The sequence below is a fragment of the Pectinophora gossypiella genome, chromosome 14 (genome assembly GCF_024362695.1).
Source record: "Pectinophora gossypiella chromosome 14, ilPecGoss1.1, whole genome shotgun sequence".
Lineage (NCBI taxonomy): Eukaryota > Metazoa > Arthropoda > Insecta > Lepidoptera > Gelechiidae > Pectinophora > Pectinophora gossypiella.
The window spans coordinates 5,935,978-5,954,116 of record NC_065417.1 but is presented as its reverse complement, the minus strand read 5'-3'; the positions used below and the strand labels follow the sequence as shown (position 1 = coordinate 5,954,116).

Below are 18,139 nucleotides of genomic sequence, written 5' to 3'. Positions count from 1 at the left end.
TCTTTATCGATTTTAATCGCAGAGCTTTCTATGAAGTTTTTTTTATTAGGTAATATCGATTAAATACAATCGATTTTCACCATTAATACTGGCAATCTGTTGTCAAAAAAATAAGATAAATTGCCTTTAAATTCGTAAAAAGTAAAACTATTTATTTTTAACATTTGTCTCAATATATAAATGGCCAATACTTCTTTATTCAGAAAAATATTAAAAACTCTTTCGTTTCACAAAATATTATTTATATAAAAGGAGATATTTTTATTCGGTAACCTCAACATAGCAGCGTCGGGTTTGTTATTGTCTCTGAAGACAATGTAAGCTATAGTACACATACATCAATGAGTTGTAATAGGAATGTTACTATAGCCCGAAGAGGTAAGCAAAGGTGTACACTATATACACCCACTTCTCGGCAGCTATGTTTACCTTACGACTCGTATGATTTTATACAAGTTGTTCGTATCTGTAGGCACTTTCGGCCTAAGTTTTCCAGTTAGGGAAATTTCATTGGAATTTATGTTGCAGACTCTTTTCAGTTTGCAAACATTTGAAGCCGTTCCGAGTGAGGTAAACTAGGGCAAGTGCCCGGACCCAATATCAGAGTATTGCTCTCTCGATGTGTAAAGGGATGAAACGTATTCCTAAATTGAATCGTCGCTGTGTGTCGTGACGGGGTCCAATAGGTATTCATATGAGGGTATATTTGGATGCTATCCTCTAAATGTTTGTTTCGGTACATGTAATTGTAGATTTAATTTAAAAAGTTAGTGTTAACGGCCTCCGTGGTTCAGTGGTTGAGCATTGAGTCCACGATCTGGAGGCCCCGAGTTCGATTCCCGGTGGGGACATTGTCGAAATCACTTTGTGAGGCTGTCCTTTGTTTGGTAAGGACTTTACAAGTTTGAATCACCTGATTGTCTGAAAAATAAGTTGAACCGGGCTTCGGAGGGCACGTTAAGCCGTTGGTCTCGACTATTAGCCGTAAAAATAGCTCCACCAACCCGCAGAGTATGCTCTATACCCCCTCCGGTTGATTGAGGGGAGGCCTGTGCCCAGCAGTGGGACGTATATAGGCTATTTATGCGTATTTTTGTTTATAATTATTATCATTTGTCATAAACTATTTCTCCCTTTATTTTATTATAAATAATCTACAGGCTCGTAAGTATTAGTACAATAATAAACGAAGCATATAATATCCTGTGTGTTTGTTGACTTTATATTCTGTTATGTGCATATTGGTGCTAATTCCTGTAAATACCATCTAATTTTATTTTAAGTTATATCTGTCATTTTCTTATCCGCCGAAAAGGAAAGGGACGGGTAATCGACAAGCATAAAATTTATGGAACACACGTCAATTTTAAGCACAAATCTAAACCAACCATCTAAAAATTTTACATCCGTCAATAATCCGACACAGTTAAGTAGACAGCACGTCAAACGGATTGCATACCAGCGACGTACCTTTTGATTCGGCCGGGTTATTCATTCATTTACTCATTCTTCCTAAAATTAAGAGCTGAGAATCATCCGTCCCTTTCCTTTTCGACGGATATGAAAATGACGGATATAACTTAAAATAAAATTAGGCGGTGTCTGCAGGAATCGGGGCCAATATACTGGTAAATAATTAATAATAAATAAACCGTATAATGCATGCCGGTTGGCTGGAAGAGTTCTCTTTTAGAGATAAGTCACACCTTTTGGACCTATTTTTTTATTATAAATGTATATTGTGTACAATGGAGAGTTTAATATAATTATAACTAAAGTATAACCAGATAAGGAGCAAATATTTATTACCGTTGTGTTGTGTCTACTAACCTAATTATGTCATCTCAGTTTTCCCTAAGGTATGGCAATTTTCCTGTGTCGTCGTCATGCGGACTTGAGTAACGGTTTAATTAGCTCTGAGACTGGGATAGAACCAGTGGCATAGCAATAGGGTAGATGAGCGAACAATATGCCACGGGCACGCCCTCGCCGGTTCAAGACCCCGGGAGCAGTCAACATGTATTATAATCAGAATCAGAATCATTTATTCAACGTAATTATCATGGATAAACTTGTTGAAGGTCAATGTAACATTTTTGAATTTACGTCATTTCGCAAGGTGTTATGGCTGAGGAGAAGAAATGACAAGAAACTGCAACAGCAACACATCTTTTAAATCAATGAGGGTACATTGCAAGTTATTTAATAACTAGAGGAACACATTCAATACCAGACATTTTTATCATTTAGGTAATCATTAATCTTATAATAGGCTTTTTTACATAAAGTAAGCTTCACGTGAGCTTTAAATTTGTTCTCTGACAAATTTAAAATATTATCTGGTATTTTATTGTAAAAACGTATACATAACCCCAAAAAAGATGAATTTAATTTACTTTATCTAGAATTTTGAACAACAATTTTATTTTTATTCCTTGTATTGTAAGTATGCCTTTCACCTTTGTTTTGCCTTTTTATATTAGATACTGGTTGCCTGGAAGAAATTACTGCTTAGCAATAAGGCCGCCAGATTGTACTGTATCTATCATCATCTGTGTTAATTTGTTTTGTTGATTTGATTTGATGTATTACATAAGTATTCAAGTCAATGTTCAGTTATTAGGCAGTTATCACACGGCACATTCGCGGTCAGCGGTAAAGTAGAAGTATTGACACATAACAACACGTAACCTCATGTTCAACAACAAGAACGATCTCTGTGGTCCAGTGGTTGAGCATTGGACTCACGATCCGGAGGCTCCGGGTTCGAATCCTGGTGGGGACATATCATAAAAATCACTTTGTGGTCCCTAGTTTGGTTAGGACATTACAGGCTGATTACCTGATTGTCCGAAAGTAAGATGATCCGTGCTTCGGAAGGCACGTTAAGCCGTTGGTCCCGGTTACTATTGTAACTGATGTAAGTGAGTAATCGTTACGTGAGCCATGTCAGGGGCCTTTGGCGGCTCAATCATAACTCTGACACCAGGGGTGATGAGGCTGGTATTCCACCTCACAACCGTAGGCCCGTTAACCGTAACCGTTCCGTAGTATTATAGTCTTTGCATGGTCTTATTAATCATCCTACATATAATAAACTACAACAGTACGTAGGTCACTTTTTAGATGCGGATGCATGGCACTGGATATTCTCCAGAACAGACCCCCATTTGTCAGGCTGAATCAAAATCAGAATCAGAATCAGAATCATTTATTCAACGTAATTATCATGGATAAACTTGTTGAAGGTCAATGTAACATTTTGAATTTACGTCATTTCGCAAGGTGTTATGGCTGAGGAGAAGAAATGACAAGAAACTGCAACAGCAACACATCTTTTAAATCAATGAGGGTACATTACAAGTTATTTAATAACTAGAGGAACACATTTAATACCAGACATGTTTATCATTTAGGTAATCATTAATCTTATAATAAGCTTTTTTACTTACATAAAGTAAGCTTCACGTGAGTTTTAAATTTATTCTCTGACAAATTTAAAATATTATCTGGTATTTTATTGTAAAAACGTATACATAACCCCAAAAAAGATGAATTTAATTTACTTATTAATCTAGAATTTTGAACAACAATTTTATTTTTATTCCTTGTATTGTAAGTATGCCTTTCACAGTTTCTCGGAAGGAGAGATACATTTTTACGCACATACATAATGTTTTCATAAATATATTGACTTGCGACCGTCAGTATATTTATTTCTTTAAACAGCTCCCTTAAAGAGTCCCGACAACGCAGATTATAAATAGCGCGAACTGCCCTTTTTTTTAGCTGAGTAGTAAACTATGCTACGCCATAACTAAAATAAAGCACAATACGCGACCTTCCCATACATGATTGTCTTCTTTCACCCTAAGGTTGCCTGGCAGAAATTGCTGTTTAGCAATAAGGCCGCCTATTGTGCTTTTTTTTATTCGTATGTTATGTCCTGTGTGTATATTTTGTGCAATAAATAATTATTGATTGATTCTCACGTTATTAGTGCACGATTGTCTTTGGTCGTTCTCTATGTAGGCCAAGACCTAAATTACTAGACGATGCACAGTCCAGATGTTAACATAATTATACACAAGTCCGACAACACCGTTATTACCAAATGATTCTAGGTCCAGGTCCATTAGGTCTTAGACTCAACTGCCGACCGGCTGGCCTATTCTCTAGATCGATTATTTCTGAAATTTCCGGAACAATAGTACAGTCATTATACTTTAAAGCTGGCAAATAGCTTTTCTCTATTCACATAATGGCATACAAACTAAGCAGCAAGAACTTAGTGCTTCAATAAAAAAGAAAACGCGTTCCAATTCCAATTTGTCAAACATAAGTACCTATTATACCCACACGTATACCTGCATAGGTATAAGTATATACCTAACTTTTATTGACTTTCGAGGAGCCAAGTTCTGAAACGTAGCCGTTGAACGATCGTCAATACCTTCTACTTAGTTTGTGTTGTTAATTGACAGAGGTTGTATGGCTTCGATTCGGTCACGTGAAGTCGTTTCTAATTTGCCCTAATTCTTTTTTCCCGACTTCCGCGAAGATTTATTAGTTAGTATGTAATGTTTTGAACGACTTGAGTTAGATAGGCACCTCCCAGAAAAGAGGCCGAATAAAGAGAATACTAGTACTATACTATAGTGACATATCTACATCAATGAGTACAATAATACTATAAGAAAAAGTTAAAGATTTACATACATATACCTACTAGATGTTACGTAGAATCACGTAATGCGTCTAATATCACCAAGTCAAAGAAAAATAAAGAATAAAATAGACACATTTTTAATCAGTAAATAAAATTAACAAAGTCATATTTATCATACGCTTTGCAATACACGCACGCGTTAAATACGCGAACAATAAAAACATAGAGACCAAAACATGCAAATTGACATGATTTTGTCATTTCACAATACTTTTTGACTCATAGCCTTCCTTGAACAACAGTTGACGAGGAGGCTACTCGTTTTAGTTTTCCTTCTTCGGTTAAACATCTTTTTATACTTGCTCTTCAACAAGCTTTTCTTAGACTTAACTGGAGTCGTGTGAATCAATGATACGTATCTTTGTTTAATGTCCTTAGGGTGATGGATTTTCCCTCCGTAGGCAAACGCTGTAACGTACGCGTTCTTAGGAACGAAGCCGGTGGGGCGAGCCATGCGCATCTGTAGCCCATGCGAAGGACACTGAGAATCAAATCCCGTCGAACTCATAGTTTCAGATGACACGTATATAGTCATCCTCGATTCCGGATTGGTATACTTATCTTCATACCTCAATGTGTGCACACCCGTGTAATAGTTCCCCAACTTCATGTCGGCGTAGTCCAACGACGCACTGGACGGCTTCGAGCGGACAAGAGAGTCTCTAGGCATGAGGGTTTTGTTTCTGAATTGACAGCCCACGTCTCTAATGAATATGACTGCATCACTTACGCTCTCTTTAACACCTGATTTGCAATCAGAGTAATCATATTGGCAGGATTTGGTAATTTTACAAATGAAATTGAGTGGCGACGCGACATGACAGGGTGCACAGATCGTGTTTGGGGTCACAGTGCGTGTAGCCGGATTCTGAATCGTAAATCCGTACTGATTATAGTATTCCGTATTCTGCAGTGGAGCTACAACGCTGAACTGATTGTTAACGCTGTTGTCTACCGAATCTTGAAGACATTCTGGCACGTATTTACACTTGGGTACGTGTGGGCATTCACACACACTTTTCTCCTCAACTTCTAAGTGGTTGCAGGTAAAGTCTTGCAGGTTGAAGGTTTTTGAAAGTGGAACACACAATGGCAGGTTTACGCATCGAGGGCGATGCATGCAAGGTGGAATATATTCACAATTGTTTTTAAGCACAGCTGCTCTTTGACATGATGGCACAACAGTACAGGGCGGGTGGTGTCTACAGGCCTTTGTTATTTTGATGATGCGCGGGCTAGACTTAGGACTTGATCTTTTGATGACTTTTGGTGTCGTACTGTTATCAGACAATAACTGGCAAATGGGTACCATCTCGCAGGGAGGATCATGATTACAAAAATCGCCGTCTTCTGCATTTTTATTCTTTACATTTTTCGTGGAAACCCCAGGCGAATAGGTGTAAGCCGCTGAAGTTATTTCGTTGTTTCCATAATCTACTGAATTTAACTTTGACACCATATCTTCACCGCTGCTATCAATTTCTACTTTTTCTTTGCATTTCGGACATACTATTTGTCGTAGTCGTTTGATAGACTTAGTTTTGCTCCTTAAACTGACTTTTTCGCTGGGTTTTAAGTCGATAATAGCCGCAGACGGGGCTGGTATCTCAGATGCGGGTGAAGTTGGTTCAGCGCGTGGATTGTCTTCAGTTTTGATCTTGTGTGCAAAGCTGGTATTTGTTAGTTTACTATCTCTTATTATATCATTTTGTCTTTTCTTCATCTTAGCTCTTTCCTTCCTTCTCTCTTCTGGAAAGAAGACACTTGTGAGTAGTTCAGTAGACTTGCTCTGTCCAGTTAATTCGATTTGAGATTTTTTATTATTAATACAAGGACAAGCGTAGGAAAACAATTGACAGGGACATGGATCCTCTGCGGTGCGTTTACCTTGGTCTTTCTTTTTAACTTTTTTTTCTTCGCCTCCAATCGGCCTGGTGTATTCGGTGCGATATTTTGCATATGACCAAAATTTCTGGTGCCTATCAGTGGTCTCTCTGTCGAAATATGCTTGATTATTGTTATTATTATTAGTGCTCATGTTTCTATAACTCTCTTCATAATCGTTATCCCTTAGAAAAATTTCAGACGAAAGTTCTACTTCGTTAGGAAACTTCCTTTTTGCTTTCTTTGTACTAAATTCCATGCTATCTCGAGGCAAGAGTTTAGGGGTCATTTGCGTAGCACATTCCTGTACGATGGCATCAGATTCACCGATGAATCCATTGACTCGTTTTGTTCTATGCTTTCTAACAAAGTCTTCTCTAGATGCGTTGAGTTCCAAATAGCAAGTGAAAGATTGTCTTCTAGCTATTTCGTCTAAATCATAAAAAATAGTGCTCGTTGATCGTATGACAGAACCATAACTGATGTCCTTGTTCAGAAAATGATACCTTTCACTGGTTACGAGAGGAGTTTCCGAGGCTTTCTTGTCAGACTGAGATTCACTGCACTTCGCGCGGAATACCGACACTTCCGTATAGGCCTTGTTAGGGTTCCGATAAAGCACGTTGTTGAAGGGATGTGATCCAAATATATCGTAGATGCTGGTATATGATTTGGCACGGAACAATGTTTTCCCATTTGCGTGGTGCATGACTTTTGCCGTTTTTCCGAAACAAATGATGTCTAATCCCACGCAATCCCCGTCAAAAGAAAATTTACAATAATGAAACCCGATTCACTGGTAGATTTTGTACACTTTTGTATTTTTTATCGTTTTTGCATGGCTGTATTATTTTAAATAGAAGACATGTCAGGGAAATTTGGAAATGACAAGAATAAAATAAGAACGTTGAAAGAACGACGGAGACTGTATGCCTGTCACTCTTTAGTCTATCTTTAAAAAAATATATTTCAAATGTGACCTCTTTTTGTTTCGCAGGTTTCCACATGGCTCCAAAGTTGTCGAGGATATTTCCGGAGTCATGTCTTCTGATCTTCGTGGGGGTGCTAATAGGTGCTCTGCTGCTAAGCACTCATAGTGTCCAGATCCAGCCGCTGACTCCTGACACCTTCTTCTTGTACATGCTGCCGCCCATCATCCTCGACGCTGGATATTTCATGCCTAACAGACTGTTCTTCGACCACCTCGGGACGATTCTTTTGTTCGCGGTTGTGGGAACTGTGTTCAATACCTTGACTATTGGTAAGAATTGAACGTTGTAATATTTTCGTTTTAAGTTGGTTCATACCAAAGTTCATGGCTTTGAAACGGCGCTTAGTGCTTGATGCCAAGTGCGATGAATTGAAATCCCGACCATCTGCGGCGATCAATTAATTATACATATTTAAATCACGTGAAAACAACGTGCCCGCTATGTGCGAGGATCTTTTCCATCACGATTGGCTATACATATACTTAAGCCACATGGGATCATGTAAACTTCGGAGTTGAAGCAGTCGCCGTAGTCGAAATCGGCTGGATCACATCATCATCAAGAAAATGTGATATATTATACCAAACGTTAAAATTTGATTAGTCATTCAAGCTCCATTCTCAATTCCATACTAAATTGTATTTGCGGCAACAAATAAGTACCTACATCAAACTTATTTTCCATCTATTGCACAATATATGTGTGTAAATCAAGCTCCAGTTAGGGTACTTTTCATGAACTTATTTGTTTTCTTAACAGGAGCGTCGCTATGGGCTTGCGGACAAACTGGCATGTTCGGCTGCACGACTCCTCTCCTGGAGATGTTGCTCTTTGGAGCTCTGATCTCTGCAGTAGACCCAGTGGCAGTACTGGCTGTTTTCGAGGAGATCCATGTCGATGAAGTGCTGTACATCGTAGTCTTCGGGGAGTCGCTTCTCAACGACGCTGTCACTGTTGTGCTCTACCACATGTTTGAGGCTTACACGTAGGTATTTCTGAAAATAAGAATTTTCGCATCTTGTATCTATTATCAACTTACTTCTAATTTTAAATGTCGATGTAAAAGTGTATTGTTTCATAAGATTACTTTGTATTAACAATCAAATTCCTGCTTAGGTAATTTTCAGCTATTACCGATGCTAGATTTCCAACTTGTTTAGCTTATCATCATTATTAATTTAAGAGTCGCACTCTTTTCGGTGAAGCATTCTCCATGCTTCTTTTTTAGCGAAAAATAGGGCAGTAAGGTGGAGGTGGGCTTGTTTAGCTACAAAATGAAAATTATTTTGGGTTTTGTTTCCAAAATACCGAATAGAATCGTTGGATTGGCCTTTGATAGTCGAGAATCAAAAATGCTACACCGACAAGAGCGTGGCTCTTAAATTAATGACCATGATGTCCAAAATACATACTTTCCACTTTAAGAAAAATATATATACTTACTATCATAACAAAATATAGGCTCATGACTATATCCCAATTGGGGTACTCAGAGGTACATCCATCGCAAGATGAACTATGTACCCATACCTCACGGAGCTTTTTGTTAGACTCTATCATAAGTGCTTATCTCAAATTCTTTACTTTTACAGAGAAATGGGTCCATCGCGCCTCATGTACACGGACTTCCTAGCTGGGCTGGCCTCATTCCTGGTGGTGGCAGTGGGGGGAACTTGCATCGGCGTGGTGTGGGGCTTCGCCACGGGGCTGGTCACGCGGTTCACTCATGAGGTCCGGGTCATTGAACCCATCTTCATCTTCGTCATGGCGTATTTAGCGTATCTAAACGCTGAGATGTTCCATATGAGCGGAATTCTTGCGTGAGTATCTGATATTGGTGTTAATTACTTGGTTTTTCCTTGATAACAAAATTTCTGATAATTTTAATACCTATTCGATCTCATTTAAGGATATCCTATTCGCTTCACTTAATATTAAAATTAGACAGTAGCATTATGTTTGTTTATTTATTTTTATTATTATTGTTTTGTTTTAAGAACCCTAAGTTGGAATGGAAAATGCTACACTGACAAGAGCGTGGCTCTTAAATTGATGATGATGAAGTTTTGAAATATACCTCATGTTCATATGTTTTATTGGTGCATTGTTTGTGTAATGCAACAGGTAATGCACCTGGTACATTTAGGTTTTATGTATTTTGTAACATTAGATGCCACAGCAAACATTCCGTACAAGCTTCGTAACATTTGGCTACGCTGAGTACACATGTCTTGGGCCGGGATCTAGTTCAAAACATTTTTTTATTACCTTTTTTTTATTGTTGTAATCCCAATCTGTTTTATGAGCCAAATAAATAAAATAAAATAAAAATAGATAACTTAGACTAGGTACATATTTATTAGAGGCAGCTATAATATCAATCAGATGCAAATTTTACGACACTTAGGTACACAAGTATGTTTATTGTAAAAACTTTTATCTGAAGCGCCTCACGTTTTTTATTTTATACTAACTTCGTTGGGCCCAGATGTTTTTTAATATCCAAAACCATCTGACTTTTTATGTAGGTAAGTAACTATAATGTCTAGAAACCAGGCCTTAGGAGGTTAAAAGAATAAACACGTGTTTTAAAGTGAGATAAACTCATTTGATCTGCAATTAGCAAGCGATAAGCATTCAGGAAGTATCCATAGCGTAGCTCGTAGAAAGCTTAAGTTTCATTCTGCCTTTCAGTTCAGTGTCAGAAAATGGAAAGTTGCACGGAATGACCCAGGGTGTGTTACATTGCCTCCAATGTTTACTCTAGCTAGCTACAGCACACTTACTGCTGGTAAAAGCAAATACTTACTACGTTTACTTAGGCGAGGATGCTGATGCAAAATACTTACTAAGTGGTTTTATTTCTTCGAAGAAGAACTAGTGTAGTATGACGAACAAATCTTGGCGTTTTATGAATCTACCTACCTTTACAATAGTTTTTTTTTTTATAAATCCGTGATAGCCTGGTTCGGAGTACGTGTGTCTTACATCGCAGTATCCCTGGTTCGAAACCCGCCTCGGCTCGGTCTCCAAACCACTGAATTCGGCTTTCGAATTTGGCTTACTTATAGAATATTTTTTTTTATAGAATTTGAATTTTTCGAATTGATATCACGTGGCTTCCAGAATTACATGGGACTTAAGCATAGCTGGCAAAGAGTTGGCATAATATACACAACTGCCTACCCCTTCGGAATACAGGCCTGATACTATGTTTATGTTTTTATGTTTAATTTATAAAATGGGTTTCATAATATCACGTCTGATGTTCCTATAATGGTGCGGCCAAAGCCAAAAGCAATCAAGCAACTGGCGATCATTTTTCCTAAGAGCAAATTCCGAAGATGACAAGGGCAGAGACAAGAACGCAAGTTTTTCATTCGACTTTTCGATTTATAAGCTGAAACAAGTTTTAAGTGCTTAAGACAAGCTACTTAATGCCATAAGACTTTGAGTACTTTAGTAAATTATCAAGTGTAGGTACTTCTAGACGGGAACATGTATTTCAAAGAAGTTTATTGTTGCTGGAAATCCATACTAATATTATAAAAAAAAAGCGAAAGTGTATCTGTTTGTCCGTATTTCACGGCAAAACGGAGCGAGGAATTGACGTGATTTTTTAAGTGGAGATAGTTGCAATGATCGTGAGTGACATAGGCTATGTTTTGTCTCTTTCTAGCCCCCCACTTCCCTAAACTAGGGGGTGGAAGTTTATATGGAGCATTCCGCAATTTTAAGGTATAAAACTAAAAATTGGTATGCGAACTATTTGTGACTAACAAAAAAATCGTGCTTCGAAAAGCAATTAAAATATATCACCTAGACGGCCAGTGGTAGACAGATTCGATATCGTATCGAACAGCGCCATTTTGTTTTTTATATCCCAGTGAAATTGCCTACCGTTCGAAAAGCTACATAAGATTGAAATTGAAACAATTCTTATATCGTCTGATGTCTACTCGAAAGTACAGGCATCCACATGCCAAACAATCTATATAAAGGATAAAAAGTACCTTAAACCCAACCCACACCTATAAACTATGTACTTCTTTTATCGTGTGGGTTGTGAGGTGGATTACCAACCTCTTCAATCCTGGTATCATGGCTATTTTATTAGTGTTATTAGTAAGTCGCCAAAGGCCATTGGCATGGCTCAGAATGTAACGACTACTTACCTGTAAGTAGTAACCAGGATCATCTTACTTACGAGCAATCAGTTCGACTCTATGTTTGTAAAGGCGTAGGTACGAAGGAATATTGCTTCAGTTTAGAAAAAAATAAATTTTTAGTATTTTTATATTTTCCGATTCAACTGTCAACAGATTATTAACAGAGTTATCCCACAAATAGATAGGTAATCAAATCGAAAAAAAATTGACTCGGACGGGATTTGAACCCGCAGTTCTTATCAAGCCGGGTCTTGCTAAGCACGGATAAGTGCTATAAAAATAAATAAAAGAAAAGTTAGGGAAAAAGTGACGGGGTCCAGTCAAACGAACACAAATGTTGGCTAGACAATGGAGAGCTTAGCGCAAATCTGACATTAGAGCATTGTCTGAGAGTAGATTGCTTTACTTTGTTTTTTAATGAAACAAATGGTTTGTCTTTCTGCAGAGTTCATCTCTAAATGACAAAAATATACTTAATCACAAATAATATCGAATCCCGGTGGGGACATATCACAAAAATAACTTTGTGATCCCTAGTTTGGTTAGGACATTACAGGCTGATCACCTGATTGTCCGAAAGTAAGATGATCCGTGCTTCGGAAGACTGATGTAAGTATGTAATCGTTACATGAGCCATGTAAGAGGCCTTTGGCGGCTGACACCAGGGGTGATGAGGTTGGTATTCCACCTCACAACCCACACGATAAGAAGAGACAAATAATATATATATGTAGGTCAGCTGGAACAAATTTCTTTGTTTAGAGATACACCTACCTGTACTATCTGTTTTCTTTGTATGTTTCTTGTGTTTGTTTTATTTTGTACAAATAAATATATATACTTATGACACCGTCTACATTGGACTTTATACCCTGAAGTATTGATTAATAAAAGTCCAACTCGACACCAGACTGGATGGTATTTAAATTAAATAAACAACTCTCTACTGCAGTTAGAGCGATTCTTTCTCTTTTGTTTGAACTTTCAAAACAAATTGGTACAAAGAAAATTGCTGTCAATAATAGCAGGAACGTGCACCATTGTTCGTAACCATAAAAACACATTGGATAAAATGAGAAATTAAAAGCGCGCCTGTATTCATATCAACTCGTAGGCATTAAAAGAATTTGATTAGATAGACCAAGGTCATAGAATATAGGAATAATACTACGTATAGAATGGCAATTCTCCGCCCCCCACCGGCGGCTGGGCCAGAGCTCTTTAGTCTTCAATAGCATTTGCGTCAAAGTTTACACACACAGATGCGCGGGTAATATGAAGTCTCGGCGTGCGCTAGGGAGTTCTATAATTGTAATTAAGTACTTACTTACATGACTAGAATGACTATTAAAGGCATTTTTAAATATTTTAAAAAATACGATAAGACAAGCATTTATTTTGTTATTTACTTTTTTTTTGGCCTCTGGCGGCTCAATAGTAACGCGGACACCAGGGTTGATGAGGTTGGTAATCCACCTCACAACCCACACGATAGAAGATGACTTTAATTATTTTAGGTACTTACGTATTTTCTCAATTATGGTACTATGACATACTTGAAGGGAAGAGAGGAAGGGGTAGACCTAGGATAACATTTATGAAACAAATAAAAGAGAAGGTGCAGGTCGTGTCGTATCGGGAGGTGAAGGTTTTGGCGGGAAGAAGAGAGGAATGGCGGTTACTCCACCGACAAGAGCGCAGCTCTTAAATAGAGAGAGAGAGAGAGACATACTTGGATTGTTTGAAGACGGTAGATGGCTGATAATTTGTATAAGCCCTCGACTATAACCAAATTAGGGTAGTCAGAGGTACACGCATCGTAAGATGAACTAAGTACCCACACCTCACCGAGCTTTCTGTTATACCAACGATCGACGACTTTTACCGTTTTTTTTTTGTTACAGCATAACATTCTGCGGTATAACAATGAAGAACTACGTAGAAGCGAACATATCGCACAAGTCTCACACCACCATCAAGTACACCATGAAGATGCTATCCTCATCATCGGAGACCATCATCTTCATGTTCCTGGGGGTAGCCACGGTTAATAACAACCACGTTTGGAACACCTGGTTCGTGTTGTTGACCATTGTCTTCTGTTCGGTGTTTCGGATTATAGGTAAGATAATATAATGGTGCTAATTCCTGTAAATACCATCTAATTTTATTTTAAGTTATATCTGTCATTTTCTTATCCGCCGAGAAGGAAAGGGACGGGTAATCGACAAGCATAAAATTTATGAAACACACGTCAATTTTAAGCACAAATCTAAACCAACCGTCTAAAAATTTTACATCCGTCAATAACCCGACACAGTTAAGTAGACAGCACGTCAAACGGATTGCATACCACCAGCGACGTACCTTTTGATTCGCCCGGGTTATTCATTCATTTACTCATTCTTCCTAAAATTAAGAGCTGTGAATCATCCGTCCCTTTCCTTTTCGACGGATATGAAAATGACGGATATAACTTAAAATAAAATTAAGCGGTGTCTGCAGGAATCGGGGCCAATATGTATATATTATAAGCAGGTATGTTTATTTATAAGGGTCATAGACAAGCGCCATCTTTAAATTTAAAAAAAGAATAGAAACAAAATGGAGTAACCAGATACGCCGTTTTATTTTCCCGCTCCTCATATTCATAATATTCAACAAAGTTATACCAATTCTACATTCTAATTTCTTCAATAAGTTTATCCTTCATAGAGTCTTGAAGATAAATATTTTATTTTGAATTATAAAAACATAATATAATCGAAAAAAAAAAACAATTTATGATGAATGTATGAAATATGTAGTGTAAAAAAAACTCACTAAGACACCACACGGTGGCGCAACCACGGTCGCTCTACTTGACAAACTTCACGGTCACGAGTACTAATATGTATATACTTTGAAACCATGTCACATTAACTTTTTTGACAAATTAAACCGTAAGTCTCATTAAATGTCAAATATATGATAGTGCGACAGAGTTCTAAAGTGGGTACATGATATTGCTCATGGCTGTAAGTATATAGAAAGCATAATATGATAAAAATGATGATATCATTTAACATGCGTATACTTACTTAAGTAATTTTAAGCATTTATACTAATATAATAATTTCTGTTTGTCTTGTTTCAGGAGTGTACATATTTAGTACGGTAGCTAATAAGTTTCGTTTGCACAAATTAGATAGAGTCGAAAAATTTGTTATGTCCTATGGAGGTGAGTGTTTTTTTAACAATTAGTATTTATCAAAGAGCAACACGGGATAGGAGTAGACATACTTACGCAGGCGTTTCCCTTTGCGAACCTATATGTCCCGAGACAGATAGTTCTATAAAAACTAGTTGCAGTCGGCTTGCGCACTAGAGTGAATCAGGTCCCTGTTGCTCTATGGTGTTTATGAATCTCTGGTGACATCTGCGTGGTGCCTAGACACCTCGATCACTAAACTAGAGAACCTGCGTTCGATTACCGGTCGAGTGAATTAACTTTTCTAATTTGACTTATGTTCTCAACCAGTCCACAGCTGTAGTTAGGGGAGTATATTCCGTACGCATTTCATTCAATAAGGGGAGGCATGTATTAAGCAGTCTTCTTCTTTTATCGCGTGGCTTGTGAGGTGGATGACCAAGCTCAGCAAACCTGGTGTCAGAGTTATTATTGCACAGCAAGGGACCTTGCACATAGCTTAAGTAACGACTACGTACTTACATCAGTAAGTAGTAATCGAGACCACCAGCTTAGTGTCTTCCGAAGTACGGATTATCTTACTTTCGAACAATCAGGTGATCAATTCAATTCAATTTCATTTATTCCGTAAACAATATACATTGTGTTGGAATGTCTTACAAGAGAAATAGATCAAAAATCAGCTCGTACCGTACCCAGGACCTCCAGATCATGAGCCCAACTGTCAAAAACTGGACCACGGAGACAAAAGCAGACAAATTCTTATGTACTTATGTTATACAGTACAGTTGCCGCGATTAAGCAGTTTGTGTAGCATGAATTTTGAAAATCTTTAACAAAAATACGATTATAAAATATATTTTTATTTCGCAGGTCTACGAGGAGCGGTCGCATTTGCATTGGTGCTATTAATAGACCCGGAGGTGGTACACTTACAGCCCATGTTCGTCACCACCACCATAGCTGTCATATACTTTACCGTCTTCATCCAAGGCATCACAATTAAGCCATTAGTCAAAATACTCAATGTTAAGACTGCCGAGAAGAGGAAACCAACTATGAATGAGAGGATACATGAGCGGGTAAGAAAGTAGTTGTCCTCGTGCATTCACCTCGGAAGGGCTATAGATTTTATTTTATTTTATTTATAAAAATAGGTACACCAACAGCTTATATAATAAAACATTAAATAAAACAAAAGTTATATCAGGAATTAGACTGATACATAAGCCAATTATAGGTTTTAAAATTACAGATTTTAAAATTAAATTACAGATTATTTTAATTACCGATTTTTAATTTTTTTAGAGGGAGTATAGATTTTAAAATTATTTTCATAGTATCTAATGTGTTTGCATTTCAAAGTAAACTTTCTAGTCCTAGCGTATTTCGAATAAGCTAGTCAATAATTTTACCCTCTTTAAAATTCGTCGCTTTGTTATCAGCTGTTACCAATCTATACAGGGTGTTAGTGACGTCGCAACGAAAACTTTGAGGAATTTTCAGTTGCAAAAATATGGACCTGAAATTAATTTAAAAAACACAAAAATTCTCATGAATTTACCGACAGGAAATTCCACTTGATATCAACAGACTCAGAATCATGGTCTGAATCATCCCCCTCAGTATTCGTTACGATATCACTAACATCCTGTATGGTATCTATTTATTATGAAGCTCCGTAGATTGAATATACTTCAATATCTGAGTGGGTCATGTTATATTCAGCCTGCTTATTAAATATTTAATATTTGTAAATTTTACAGTTTATGGACCATTTGATGGCAGGAATAGAAGATATCTTAGGTAAACATGGTAATCATCATATAAGGGATAAGTTCAAGAGATTTGATAATCGGTTTATAAGACCATTTTTGCTTAGAAATTATCAGGTAAGATCTCGTCTATATTATTTATATTCTGTATAATTACCACTGGCGAAATTTTTTTAACGACGTAATTTTAACCAATTTAAGGGTGCGGAACCAAAAATTCTAGAGACGTACTCAAAATTAGCCATGAGGGACGCAATAGAGTATATGCAGAGAAACGCGTCCACTATTGGAAACATATCTGGAGCCGAGTCCATGTCGGCCATATTCAAGAACTACACTGGGGGTAACTTCAACGGAAGGTATGTTAAAACAATGACCCTTGTTAATTTTTTATAATGTGTTCGATTCTGCTCCGCACCATCCAAAACTCCTGGTAGTTACGGCTTCCGAATACTTCCCCTTAGGGACGGTACCTGCTCAAAAGTATCGACGGCCGACGGAAGTTACGATCACGGCTACCCGATTCTCTCTCTTTCTCTAGCCATAGAGGCGGCCAATCAGCTCGCAAGAAATCTACATTAAGTCACGTAAAAAAAAACAATAAAAAAAAAACGCAGCTCTTGTCAAGCCGAGACGAGCGTATTACCATTACACCGCTAGGTTTAATATTCTCTTTACTAATGTTACTTCACTTTTAGCTGTAATTCCAAAACCTCTGCACATTTTCAGTCCAAGCTTCAGCCAGCTGGACTCGTCAACGTGGAACATAGACATGCAGGAGCTGGAGTACAACCCCAGCAAGAAGGACCTAACTGACGCCAGGATCCACCACCTGCTGGCCGAGGAGTTGTGCAAGCCTTACAGACGTGTATGTGTATGTGGATTTGTGAGATAGGTGTTATATCTGTGTCAGCAAGAAGCTTCGTAGAAGACTGGAGATATCATCCAAATTATAGCTACCTGTCTGGGAAGACTATGGGTTTGCTCTAGGGATTTCCAACCAGCCCTCGCGGCATGGCAAGCGAGCCGCGCGCGGCGCGAAATCGCTAATTATATCGACGGCTTCGACCAATAGCCGTAGTAGAGTATGCAACTCAAAGTCTGATTATGATGACGTGAGAGACATGAGTAGGTTAGGCACAGTGCAGTAATTTTTTTTCTTTTTTTTACCTTTTATGGGTCCGCTCTTGGCCCCAGACTTGCCCGAATCCATTTTTCAAATCTATATAAGTATACTTGGAAGGTAAGAGGGAAACCACAGCCCTATTTTTCCCTAAAAAAGTAGCATGGAGAATGCTACACCGACAAGAGCGTGGGTCTCAAATTAGTGATGTATGGTAAATATACTTAGAAAAAAAATGGTAGTAAATAAGTAGGTACCTTTATACGTGAAACAAGGG

At 37.8% G+C, this 18,139-nt stretch overlaps 1 protein-coding gene across 7 annotated transcripts in view; it reads left to right on the top strand.

Moving 5' to 3' along the window:
* The window catches only part of LOC126372441 (sodium/hydrogen exchanger 3), an 88,715-nt gene that overhangs the window by 58,185 nt on the left and 12,391 nt on the right, over nt 1-18,139 (top strand). For all 7 annotated transcript variants that reach the window (XM_050018201.1, XM_050018204.1, XM_050018198.1 and 4 more), the window contains exons 4-12: nt 7,611-7,874; nt 8,365-8,590; nt 9,198-9,425; nt 13,679-13,896; nt 14,911-14,994; nt 15,838-16,046; nt 16,731-16,856; nt 16,941-17,098; nt 17,469-17,607. In XM_050018201.1, coding sequence (XP_049874158.1) covers nt 7,611-7,874; nt 8,365-8,590; nt 9,198-9,425; nt 13,679-13,896; nt 14,911-14,994; nt 15,838-16,046; nt 16,731-16,856; nt 16,941-17,098; nt 17,469-17,607 — 1,652 coding nt within the window. The remainder of the gene's footprint in view (nt 1-7,610; nt 7,875-8,364; nt 8,591-9,197; nt 9,426-13,678; nt 13,897-14,910; nt 14,995-15,837; nt 16,047-16,730; nt 16,857-16,940; nt 17,099-17,468; nt 17,608-18,139) is intronic.